We start from the raw sequence: 11,022 nt of genomic DNA, 5'->3' as shown, positions 1-11,022 counted from the left end.
CCCGCCGCTCGGTGATCCCAAATTCACGCGATTTTACCCCAAAATGACCACGGCTGCTCCCCCGTGCTGTAAAAATCGCAAGTTTATTAAAAAAGGCCCCAAATCGCGCAGGAAGGACGGGAGAGCTCGGCGGCGCTCCGTCCCTTCCTCGCAGTGAAGCAGCAGCGGAGCAGCGAGCGCCGCCCCCTCCCCGGGACCCCCCGGGAGCCCCGGCGGGCTCAGGGCGGCCCCGGGGGCGGCCCGGGCGGCAGGCGGGCCAGCTGCTGCGGCGTGGCCAGCGCCCGGAGCAGGCGGTTCTCCCTCTCCAGCGCCGCCCGCCGCTCGCTCAGCTCCCGGATCTGCTCCCGCAGCGCCTCCACCTCCTCCCGCACGGCCAGCAGCAGGTGCGACTTCACCAGGTCCTGGCGGGCACCGTCAGGGACCCCACCCACCGCGCCCAGGGACGGCCCTGAGCCCCCCACTGCTCCCTTCCAGGACCCTGAGCCCCCAGCTCCTCCCTTCCAGGATCCTAAATCCCCTGGCAACTCCATCCCAGCACTCCAATCCCCCCAGCTTGTCCCTTCCAGGACCCCAATCCCCCCAGCTTGTCCCTTCCAGGAGCCCAATCCCCCCCCCCCCCGCCATTTCCCCCCTCCCCGTCTCACCATGGCCCTCTCGATCTTGTTGTCGATGGCGGTGACGCCGCTCCCGGCGCTGGGGACGAGGCCGGTGTCAGACAGACGGACAGACAGACAGACAGAGCTTCCACACCCCCCCCTTCCCCCCCCCGTTTTTCCTTCCCCTTTTTTGGGGGGATGGGGGAGGGGAACTCGCGCCCCTCCCTCGCACCTTCCAAGCCCCGCCCTCCCCCGGAAGCGCGCACCGGAAGTGCCGTCCTTACCCCTCGTCCTCGCTCTCCTCGCTAGCCAATCCCAGGCGAGCGCTGAGCTCGGCCCCGCCCCCTGGGCGTGGCGAGGGGGGTTTGGGGGGCAGGGCCTGTAAATAAACAAAGGGGAAATTGGGGAGGGGGTCGGGGGCGTGGCCACCCCAGCCCCGCCCCTGAGACCCCGCCCACCTCACCTGCTGCACGAGCTGCGCGAAGGCCCCGAGGGACCGGGGCTGGTGGGGGGCGGGCACGGCCCGGGGGGCGTCCAGCGACACCGGGACCCTCCCGCCGCCGCCGCCGCCGCCGCCTCGCGGGGACGCGTCCCGCTCGTAGAAATCGCGGCACAGCCACCGGCCCCGCCGCAGCACCTCTCCCGGCGACAGCAAGCGAACGAGGCGGAACCGGGAGCCGCTGGGGCTGCCGGACGAGGAAGGCGAAGAAGCGGCGGCGGCGCCGGAGGCATCGCCGGCCGCGCTCCCGCTGCCGCCGCGGACGCTGGTGATAGCGAAGCCGCTTTTCTTGCGGCTCATGGGGGCGGCGGCGGCGGGAGGAGGAGGAGGAACATGGCGGGGCCGGCCCGGAGCCGTTACCGGCGGCGGCGGCGGTGGCGGCTGCAGCACCCGGAAGTGGGAACCGGAAGTGATGTTGCGCTTTAAGGCGGTCCCGGGGCCGCACGCAGGCGCGCCCCGCCCCAAACCACGCCTTCTTCACAGATAGCCCCGCCCTCCGCAGGACGCGCCCTCTTACCACGTGACCGCCCGGCGCCCCGCGGGTCCTCCGCGCCGCCAGGGGGCGCTGCGGCGGCGGCGGCGCGTCCCGGACGCTGCGTCAGCGCCAATGGAGCGGCGCGAGCGGGAGGCGGGAGCGGCCGGTGAGGGCGGAGGGGAGGGATGGGGGTGGGCCCGGAGCCCCTCCCGCGCCCGGTGACCACCCGCTGCCCCTCCCCCGCAGGCCGCTAGACCCCCCCCGCCATGGGCCAACGCCCCCCGTGAGCCCCCGGCCCGGGCCCGGCCGTGCTGGCGGCGGTGGGGGGGGGGGTGCGGCGCAGGATTCCCCCCCCCCCCAACCGTGGGACCCCCGAGAGAGCGACAGGTAACGGAGGGCGGGGAGGGAGGAGGCCGGGAGCCCCGGAGGGGGGGACAGAGCAAGCCGGGGTCCGGGTAGGGTTGGGGGGGAAGGGGGACCCCTGGATTGGGGGAGATTTGAGCGTTCATGTGGGGAGGGGGAGGCTGGGGGGGCCCCAGTGCCGGTGTTAGCGGAGGGAACGGGGATCCGCCGGCGTTCGGCGGGTCTGGGGCAGCCCGGCATCACCGCGGAGGGGTCGGGGTGGGGTTGGGAACCTCGGGTGAGGGAGGGCAGGGGACCAGCCCGGGTTGGGGAGGGGTCCTGGGTGACTGGGTGCTGCAGGTTGGGAGGGCCGGGGTGACTAGGCGCGCAGGGTTGGGTTTGGGGAGGGGGTCCTGGGGTGACTGAGGCGGCTGGGCTTGCTGCAGGGTTTGGGGAGGGGGTCCTGGGGTGACTGAGGCTGCTGCAGGGTTTGGGGTTTGGGGAGGGGGTCCTGGGGTGACTGAGGCGGCTGGGGCTTTGGGGAGGGGGTCCTGGGGTGACTGAGGCTGCTGCAGGGTTTGGGGAGGGGGTCCTGGGGTGACTGAGGCTGCTGGGGGCTTTGGGGAGGGGGTCCTGGGGTGACTGAGGCTGCTGGAGGCTTTGAGGTTTGGGGAGGGGGCGTCGGGAGCTGCCGTCCAAGGGGGGCTCGGGCTCTGGCGGTGGCGGTGGCCAGGGCCATGAGGAGGCCCGGGCGGGGCGGGGGGGTCCGGGGACACCGGGTCCGGGCGGGTCCCGGGAGCCGCGCTCGGGGGGCGGGGCGCGGTCTGAAGGCCCCGCCCCCAGCCATGAGCGCCCCCCCGCGGTCGGAGCTCGCCGCCGCCGCCGCCGCCCTGCTGCGCCTGGGCGAGGAGCGCCCCCCCGCGGCCGCCATGAGCCTGCTGCAGCGCAAGGGCCGCCCCGAGTGGCGCCCCCGCGAGGAGGAGCCGCGCAAGGGGTGAGGGGACAAAGGGGGACACCCGGGGGGACACGGGGACACCCCGGGGGGGGACACGGAAACCACCCAGGGCTGCCCTGGGGGGAAGTACCCCTGGACCACCCTCAGGGGACACTGGGAGCCCCTAGGACCACCTTAGACCACCCTCAGGGGACACTGGGATCCCTTAGGACCACCCTCAGGGGACACTGGGATCCCTTAGGACCACCCTGGACCACCCTCAGGGGACACTGGGAGCCCCAGGACCACCCTCAGGGGACACTGGGATCCCTTAGGACCACCCTGGACCACCCTCAGGGGACACTGGGAGCCCCAGGACCACCCTGGACCACCCTCATGGGACACTGGGATCCCTTAGGACCACCCTGGACCACCCTCAGGGGACACTGGGAGCCCCAGGACCACCCTGGACCACCCTCAGGGGACACTGGGAGCCCCAGGACCACCCTAGACCACCCTCAGGGGACACTGGGAGCCCCTGTGAGCACCCCGAGGGGAGACTGGGGTCCCTCAGGACCACCTGGGAGGTCACCGAGCCCCTCGGAATTCCCGAAAAGCTCCGACTCACCCTGGGGGAACCTGGGACCCCTGCCCCTTCCCAGGACCCCCAAAACCCCCCTGCACCCCTCAGCCCCCAAAACGGGGGACCGCAGTTCCCCCCATACCCCAGTGCCCCCGCACCACAGCCGCGGATTCCCAGAGAGTCTCTGGGGGGGTCGGGGCGTCCCCAGGAGTTCCGGGTGGCCCTGACCCCCCCGTGTCACCCCGCAGGGTCCCCAAGGCGCGGGAGGGGGGGTCCCTGCGGCGCCCCCTGCGCGTGGGGTTCCTGACGCTGCCGGCGCCGCAGGAGCGCGGCCCCCGGCCCTGCGCCCCCGGCATGGCCCCCCGCTCGCTGTCCTGCCACGCCGTGGGGCTCCCCGACCCGGGGGGACCCCCCTTGCGCCCCCCCGGGCCCCGCACCGGGCCCCCCGAGGCCCGCGGCCTGGAGGCACCGCCCGCCAAGAGAGGGGGTGAGTGGGGGCGGCAGGAATTGGGGCTGGGGGCGAGTGAGGGGGCTCAGGGTGGTTGCGGGGGCAGGAGGGGATCCTGGGGATGTCTGGGTGTCAGGGAGGCGACACAAGGAACTGGGGGGAGGGCTCGGAGGCGGTGCCGGCCCCTGACCCCCTTCCCGTCCCCAGGCGCCCCCCGGGGGGGCTGCGTGCGGCAGACGCCCCCCCTGAAGCCGTCGCGCAGCCCCCAGACCCGGCTGTCGGCGGGGGCGCCCCCGGCCGCGCTGGCCGAGCAGGGCGAGGCGGAGGAGCCCGTGTACATCGAGATGGTGGGGGACGCCCGGGGGGGCGCGGGGTGCGACCCCCGCCGGGGGGGCCCGGGGGCCGCGCCCGCCCCGCCCGCCGAGGAGCCCGAGGCCATTTACGAGGAGATGAGCTGCCCCCTGCCCGCGGGGGAGGGGCCGGGGCCGGGACACGCCCCCTTCCCGGGACATGCCCCTTTTCACGGACACGCCCCGCACGCCGCTCACGCCCCTTTCGGCGGCCCCGCCCATCACTCCGCCCACGCCCCCTACGCGGGACACGCCCCTTTCTCTGGGCACGCCCCTCATACCGGCCGCGCCCCCTTCATCGGCCACGCCCCGTTCTCCGGCCCCGCCCCCATCCCGCCTCCTTTCCCCAACCTGCTGCCGCCCCGCCCACCCCCGCTGGCCCCGCCTCCCGAGGGCGCCTCGCGCTTGCCCCTTCCCTCACGTCGCGAGGCCCCGCCCCCCGCCCGCGCGCGAAGCCACTCCACGCCCCTCCCCCCGCACCACGCGCCGGGAGGGGCGGGGCGCGAGCGCGGTGGGGCGGGGCTCGGCCCGCTGCCCCTCCCACCCTCCGCTGAAGCGCCGCCCCCCGGCAAGCGCCCGCCCGCCTACGAGAGCCTGCGCGGGGGCGTGGCCTCGGCAGGCCCCACCCTTCCTCGCGAGGAGGAGCCACCCCTTCGTCGGGGGGGCGGAGCCTCCGCCCGGCGCGGGAAGGAGACCGAGAGTGAGTGACAGGGGCGGGGCGGGGCTTGCGGCGGGGCCACGCCCTGTGGGCGGGACTGACCCTCCCCTCCCCCCCTTTGGCAGAGGCGCCGGAGCCCCCCCGGGAGGATCGGGGGGGGGCGGGGACGGCCCCGCCCCCCTCGGGGATCCCGGTGAGGGCGGAGGGGCCCCGGGGGCGGCCCGGGCCCCCCCTGCCCTGCCAGACCTTCCCCGCCTGCGGGAGAGCCTCGGGTACGTGCGGGACACACCTGGGGGGGCGGGGGTGGGGGACACAGGGGGTGGGTGACACAGGGGGCAGGGGGTGACAGCGGGGGAATGGCAGGGTGTCACCCCAGGGTGACAGCGGGGGGGCGGCAGGGGGTGACCCTGGGCGTGACACCGGGGGGGTGTCCCAGGGGGTGACCCCAGGGTGACACCGAGGGCTGCATGGGGTGACCCCCGGCTGACACCGGGGGGGTGTCCCAGGGGGTGACCCCGGTGTCCCCTGACGCCCCCCCCTCCCGCAGAGCTCCCCGGGGGTCCCCGCCTGGGCCGCTCCGCCTCCACCTCGGGGGTGCGCCAGGCCGGGGCCCCCCCGTTCCTGCGGGGCCCGCCCCCATCGCGGCCGCTGTCCGGGGGGGTCCCCGGTGGGGCGTTCCCCGCCGCCCCCCGGCCCCGGGACGGGCAGCTGCAGGAGGTGATCGACCGCAAGCGCTGCGTGTGCACCGAGATCAAGGCGCGGGGGGGGCGGGGGGGGGGGCTGTGCAAGCAGGACAGCCTGCCCCCCCTGCCCGCCCCCCCCGCCTGGAAAGGGTCGGGGGTCGCCGCCGCCGAGGGCCGCCCCCCGCCCCCGCCGCCCCCCGGAACGCCCCCGGCCCGCCGGCCCCACGCCGTGCTCTGGGACACCGCCATCTGACCCCCCCGGGGTGCCTGGAGCACCCCGAATCCGGCCCCCCTCATCACGGGGGGGTCCTGAGGATAATTATGGGGGGGTCCTAAAGTGGGGAGGGGGGGGCGACACGGCTGGGCCGGGTTGGGGAGAAACGGGGGGGTATTTATGGGATGTGGAGCCCTCCCCCTTAAATAATGGGGGGGGGACACTCTGAACACAAAGGGGGGAGGATGGAGACCCCAAGGGAGGGACCCCAATAATGGGGGGGAGGGGAAACACCCCAAAAAGCGGGGCAAGGATTAAACCTCCCCCAGAGCGGGGAGCCCCCAATGAGGGGGGTCCAAGCCCCAAAATCGGGGGGCAGCCTCCCCCCCTGCGAGCCGAGGGGTCCCTGTAAAGGGGGGGGTCACCCCAAAAGGGGAGGGTGCTGTATCTGCTTTGCAATGTATTTATGGGGGGGTATTTATGGGGGTGCATCGAGCAGGGGCCGGGCAGGGGGTTCTGCTCCGGGGGTCCGCAGTGCGGCCTGGGGGGGGGGGGGGTGCTGGAGGGGGGGCCCCCAGTGCGGGGAGGGGGGGGTGTGACAGGGGAGGGGGGATCTCCTCTGGGATTTTGGGTGGGGGACCGTGGGGGGGGCGCGGGGCCCCCCCGACCCTTTCCTGGGACCCCCCCCAGGCCCTCTGTGCCTCGTCCCCCCCCCGCCGCCCCCCGTTACCAGAATTGCCTTCGTCCCCGCGGGGTCCGGGGGGGCCCCAGCTGGGGGGGGGGGCGTGGGGACGGGGGTTTTGTAACGTGGTTCTGTGCACTATTAAAGAGAGATGCAGCTGGAAATGCGACTGTGGGGGGGAGCGCCCCAAAAAGGGGACTGGGACCCCCAAATCGGGACTGGGACCCCCAAAATTGGGACTGGGACACCCAAAATCGGGACTGGGATCCTCTAAAAGGGGACTGGGACCCCCAAAATCGGGACTGGGACACCTCCCCATAAAGGGGCCTGAGAGCCACCCAAAAATGGGGCTGGGGCTCTCTCAAGAATGGGACGGAGACCCCCCAAAAATGAGGCTGGGATCCCCCCCTGCAGCCCCTCAGAAGGTGCTCAGAGGGGGATAGCGGGATTTGGGAGAAAATGACCCCAAATGGGTTAGGAGAGGAGGTAATAGTAGTGATTTTGAGGGAAAATGACTCAAAAGAGGAATTTTATTTTGGTGGGGGGGGTCGAGGGGGCGGGGGGGGACGGCTCTGAGGGGACAAAAAGGGCGGGAAGATCCCGGGGTGCCCAGAGCCCCGTTCCTCACTGAGGGAACAGCTGGGACGCGCCGGTGATGGAAAATGCTGGTTTCTGTGGTGGAAAATGCCGTTTTTCCGTGAAACCCGCCCAAAACGAGGCGTTTACCTCCGAGCGGCGGCGAATCCCCTCAGGGCGGGGGGAGGGGCGGCTCTGAGGGGACGGAAAGGGCGGGAAGCGGCGGCGCGCGGGGCGCCAGGGGGCGCTGCGCGCGGCCAATCAGCGGCGGCGCCGCGGCGGCGGGGGCGGGGCCCGCGCGAGCGGGAAGATGGCGGCCGGCAGCGGCGGCGGCACCGGGCCGGGAGCGGGGCCCGGCGGAGGCCCCGGGGCCCGCAGGGGCAGCGCGGGCCGGGACGCGGAGGCCGAGGTTTGGTGCCGGCGGGTTCGGGAGCTGGTGAGCTCGGTTCCCGCCAACCGGCTCTGCTTCGAATGCGGCCAGCGCGGCGTGACCTACGTGGACATCAGCGTGGGCAGCCTCGTGTGCACCGGCTGCTCGGGGGCGCTGTGAGCAGGGCGGGGCCGAGGGCGTGAGGGCGGGGACGGACGGGGCGGGGCCTATTTACACCTATACCCGGTGGGAGGGGCCGTCGCTGGGTTAAGGTGTCGTTGATTCGCTATTCCCTTGGGGGCGGGGCTAGTGGGAGGGGGCGTGGCCGCGGCACGTGGCTTCCCACGCTGGGGTTCTTTTTTGGGAGAAAAAAGCTCCATTTTGGGTGTTTGCGGGCGCAGGGGGGCGCTGACCCCCCGAATCCCCCCCAGGCGGGGACTGAACCCCCCTCACCGCGTCAAGTCCATCTCCATGACGACGTTCAGCGAGGCCGAGGTGCTGTTCCTGCAGGCGCACGGCAATGAGGTAAGGGAGTGGCTGGGGGGGCTCTACCCTGCCCAGCCCACCCTGCCCGCGTCCCCACCGCCCCTCCCCGACCCCCCAGGCCTGCAGGAGGGTCTGGCTGGGCACCTTCGACCCCCGGACGTCGCTGCTCCCCGACTCCCACGACCCCCAGAAGGTGAAGGAGTTCCTGCAGGAGAAATACGAGAAGAAGCGATGGTAGGAGAGGGGCTGGGGGCTAGTTACGGGGGGTGGCACGGGGTGAGCACCCCTCAGCCGATGTTTTGCCCTCCCGCGGCAGGTACGTGGCACCAGAACAAGCGAAAGAGCGAGTGAACCCCCCCCAGAGCACTGCAGCAGAGCCCCGGCCCCCCCAGCCCCTCCCCGGGGACACGGGGACACGGCCACAGGTGGGACCGGGCCCCTCCGGGGGGTGCCCAGGGGGAGCGGCCCCCCCTGACCCTGCGGTGCCCCCCCAGCCTCGCCCAGCTGCCCGAAAAGCCAGCACCGACCTCCTGGCTGACATCGGGGGGGACCCCTTCGCCAGCCCAGCCCCCGCCCCCGCCTTCGCTGCCTTCCCTGGTGAGCTCGAGGGGCACGGGGGTCTTTGGGGGGCCTGGTGACCCCCGAGTGACGCCAGCCCCCTCCCCAGCCCCAGCCCGCTCTGCCTTCCCCAGTTTCAATGCCTTTGGAGCCAGCCCTGGAGCAGCCACGTTTGGCGGAGCTGTGCCCCCCTTCCACATCCCCCCCAGCACCATAGGTACCCCCAGAGCCCCCGGGGCTCCTGGAGAGGGACCAGGGAGGGGTTTGGTGCCCCCCCAGATCTTTGGGATTGATGGGCAAGGGGGGGCTGGGGTCTCTCCATCCCTGTGGGGTGCTGGGGAGGGGGCTTGGGGCCCCACCACCACTCTACAGTAGCCGTGGGGCCAGTGGGGAAGGGTTTGGTGGCAACCTGAGAGGCCTGGAGTTTTCTGGGGAGGGGGGAGGGAGTCCCCAGATCTCACTGTGGGGGCTGGGGAAGGAGTTTTGGGTCCCCTCCCACCCAGGATTAGTATGGACCCCCCTTTTTGGGGTGTACAGGCAGTTTTTGGGGGCTCCAGGAATTTTGGGAACCCCCCATGGCTCCTCTCTTGCACCTGCAGGAGGTGTGGCTGCCCAGGGCGTGGCCACCCCCGTTCCGCCCACAGGGGGAGGAGCTTCTGTCAGGTACTGCCCCACGCCCCCACACCTTGCTGGCCGTGCAGGACCCTCCCCTCCCCCCTGACAGCTCCCCCTCCCCCTGCAGCCCCTTCGGGACCCTCCGAGACCCCCCAGCGCTGCCCCACGGAGGTAAGTCAGGCTTCACCCCCAACTTCGGACCCCTCAAAGTGAGGAGGGGGCTCAGGGCTGACACCTGTGTCCCCCTCCCCCAGGATACACCAACCCCTTCATGGCCCCCGTGGCCCCCAGACCCTCCACCAACCCCTTCGAGAGCAACGGCCCCGGTGAGTGACCCCCTGACCCCCTGTTCCCCAGCCAGGGAGAGGGGTCTGCACCCCCTGACCCCCTGTTCCCCAACCAGGGAGAGGGGTCTGCACCCCTTGACCCCCCATTGCCCCCAGGGAGAGGGGTCTGCACCCCCTGACCCCCCATTGCCCCCAGGGAGAGGGGTCTGCACCCCCTGACCCCTTCATTGCCCCCAGGGAGAGGGGTCTGCACCCCCTGACCCCCCATTGCCCCCAGGCCAGGGTCTGCACCCCCCTGACCCCCCCATTGCCCCCAGGGAGAGGGGTCTGCACCCCCTGACCCCCCATTGCCCCCAGGGCAGGGTCTGGGGGGTCCCAATCCTCTGTCCTCTCTTTCAGGTGCTGTTTTCACCTCACCCCCTGTTCCTGGGGGCTTCCCCAGCCCCTTCCAGGCCGATGGTAAGAGCCGGGGGGGGGTTAAATATTGTTGAATTATATATATATGTAAACCGTCCAGCCCCTCACTGATAACTCCCCATTTCCCCCCTCAGGGTTGCCTTTCTCTGGGTTCAGCGTTGCCAAAGCTTCCACCAACCCCTTCGTGGTGAGCACCGGGGCTGAGGGGGCCTCGGGACCCCCTTTCCCTGCCGCTGACCCCCCTGTGCCCCCCAGACCGTCCCGGCCCCGGCGGCGCCGTTCGGGATCAGGCACCGGGCCACCAACCCCTTCCTATGACCGCAGCTGCTTCGGGGGATCCCGGCCGCGCACCGCCCCTCCGCCGGGACCAGGTTTTATTTTTTGTTCCGAGAGATTTATCGCGATATCTAATATATATTCGATAGAAACGGCTCCGATCCGTCCCGTCCGTCCCTCGCGCTGCCCTCAGGGCTGTGCCCTCGGTAAAGATGGCGGCCTCCCCTCAGGGCTGTGCCCTCGGTAAAGATGGCGGCCACGGGCGAGGCCTCCCCTCAGGGCTTTGCCCTTATTAAAGATGGCGCCCCCGCAGCGCCCTGCTCGCCCTCAGCCAAGATGGCAGCCGGGGCCTCACCGCTGAGGGCGGGGCCATGGCGGCCTGCCCTTAACAAAGATGGCACCGAGGGCACCGGGGAGGGGATTTAACGAATTACCGGGGGCACCGGAGGGGGGGAGGGGAATTAACGGGGGCACCGGGGGAGAACGGACGCCCCCAGCCTTCCCCGCGGGGTCCGGGCCCGGCTCGGCTCCTCCAGCACCTGCTGGGGAAGGGCGGAATTAGCGGCGGAGCTTTGGGGACAGGATGGGACGCAGGGCGGCACAGCACAGCTGGGGTGGGGGGGCGTCCTCTTTTGGGCACAGAAAGGGCGAAAACGGACAAAAAGCTGAGCGAGGGCAGCAGGAGAGGGGCAGGACTGAACCCCCCCCGCCCCGGGGTTTGGTCCCAGCCGGTGATGGGTGTCACAAAGGGACAGGGATGTACCAAGTCTGATTTTGAGGGGGATATCCACATTCAGAAACACATCTATTATTATAATAATTAGAGTGACAGCCCTATTATAGTTAAATATAATTATTTTAATAATAATTAATTACAATAAATTTTGGTCATCCGTATTTTAGTGTTCTTCCACCATAATTAAGTTACAATTAACTGTAATAATTAACTTATTACGCTCACAGTCCTGTATAA

The 11,022-nt window shown here is 71.1% G+C and overlaps 3 protein-coding genes across 8 annotated transcripts; 2 read left to right on the top strand and 1 right to left on the bottom strand.

The window, feature by feature from the left end:
* Positions 1-64: 64 nt before the first annotated feature.
* LOC115485202 (TSC22 domain family protein 4-like) lies at positions 65-1,550 on the bottom strand. The gene is made up of 4 exons (XM_050987784.1): positions 1,060-1,550; positions 881-975; positions 645-693; positions 65-401 (listed from the first exon to the last, which is right to left on the bottom strand). The coding sequence occupies exons 1-4, from the start codon at positions 1,393-1,395 to the stop codon at positions 219-221; spliced, it is 663 nt and encodes a 220-aa protein (XP_050843741.1). The 5' UTR covers positions 1,396-1,550; the 3' UTR covers positions 65-218.
* Positions 1,551-2,349: 799 nt separating this feature from the next.
* On the top strand, positions 2,350-5,821 carry LOC115485201 (neuronal tyrosine-phosphorylated phosphoinositide-3-kinase adapter 1-like). Its single transcript, XM_050987791.1, has 4 exons — positions 2,350-2,906; positions 3,678-4,927; positions 5,011-5,157; positions 5,433-5,821. The coding sequence occupies exons 1-4, from the start codon at positions 2,650-2,652 to the stop codon at positions 5,819-5,821; spliced, it is 2,043 nt and encodes a 680-aa protein (XP_050843748.1). The 5' UTR covers positions 2,350-2,649.
* A 1,505-nt stretch (positions 5,822-7,326) lies between these two features.
* Positions 7,327-10,205, top strand: AGFG2 (ArfGAP with FG repeats 2). Of its 6 annotated transcripts, XM_050987785.1 has the most exons (12): positions 7,335-7,586; positions 7,842-7,935; positions 8,015-8,130; positions 8,213-8,321; positions 8,391-8,493; positions 8,564-8,671; positions 9,054-9,117; positions 9,197-9,240; positions 9,324-9,395; positions 9,756-9,815; positions 9,908-9,960; positions 10,029-10,205. In XM_050987785.1, the coding sequence occupies exons 1-12, from the start codon at positions 7,351-7,353 to the stop codon at positions 10,089-10,091; spliced, it is 1,122 nt and encodes a 373-aa protein (XP_050843742.1). In that variant the 5' UTR covers positions 7,335-7,350; the 3' UTR covers positions 10,092-10,205. The 6 variants fall into 6 exon arrangements, with proteins under 6 accessions (XP_050843743.1, XP_050843744.1, XP_050843747.1 ...); XM_030237654.2 differs by lacking the exon at positions 8,564-8,671 and having other exon boundaries at positions 7,336-7,586; XM_050987788.1 differs by lacking the exon at positions 8,564-8,671 and having other exon boundaries at positions 7,336-7,586; positions 8,992-9,117.
* The last annotated feature ends 817 nt before the right edge of the window (positions 10,206-11,022 follow it).

This window comes from Serinus canaria, unplaced genomic scaffold (genome assembly GCF_022539315.1).
Source record: "Serinus canaria isolate serCan28SL12 unplaced genomic scaffold, serCan2020 HiC_scaffold_238, whole genome shotgun sequence".
Lineage (NCBI taxonomy): Eukaryota > Metazoa > Chordata > Aves > Passeriformes > Fringillidae > Serinus > Serinus canaria.
This window is presented reverse-complemented; position numbering and strand designations above follow the sequence as displayed.

What these genes read in the sequence shown, in the direction of transcription:
- LOC115485202 (XM_050987784.1), bottom strand. Translation starts at nt 1,395, where the DNA reads ATGAGCCGCAAGAAAAGCGGCTTCGCTATCACCAGCGTCCGCGGCGGC. An exon ending in TCGCGCAGCTCGTGCAGCAG is followed by an intron (nt 976 to 1,059) that starts GTGAGGTGGGCG and finishes GTTTATTTACAG; the next exon opens with GCCCTGCCCCCCAAACCCCC. An exon ending in ACAAGATCGAGAGGGCCATG is followed by an intron (nt 402 to 644) that starts GTGAGACGGGGA and finishes GGTGCCCGCCAG; the next exon opens with GACCTGGTGAAGTCGCACCT.
- LOC115485201 (XM_050987791.1), top strand. Translation starts at nt 2,650, where the DNA reads ATGAGGAGGCCCGGGCGGGGCGGGGGGGTCCGGGGACACCGGGTCCGG. An exon ending in GAGGAGGAGCCGCGCAAGGG is followed by an intron (nt 2,907 to 3,677) that starts GTGAGGGGACAA and finishes GTCACCCCGCAG; the next exon opens with GGTCCCCAAGGCGCGGGAGG. An exon ending in CGCCTGCGGGAGAGCCTCGG is followed by an intron (nt 5,158 to 5,432) that starts GTACGTGCGGGA and finishes CCCCTCCCGCAG; the next exon opens with AGCTCCCCGGGGGTCCCCGC.
- AGFG2 (XM_050987785.1), top strand. Translation starts at nt 7,351, where the DNA reads ATGGCGGCCGGCAGCGGCGGCGGCACCGGGCCGGGAGCGGGGCCCGGC. An exon ending in CGCCTTCGCTGCCTTCCCTG is followed by an intron (nt 8,494 to 8,563) that starts GTGAGCTCGAGG and finishes CCCCCTCCCCAG; the next exon opens with CCCCAGCCCGCTCTGCCTTC. An exon ending in CTTCGAGAGCAACGGCCCCG is followed by an intron (nt 9,396 to 9,755) that starts GTGAGTGACCCC and finishes CCTCTCTTTCAG; the next exon opens with GTGCTGTTTTCACCTCACCC.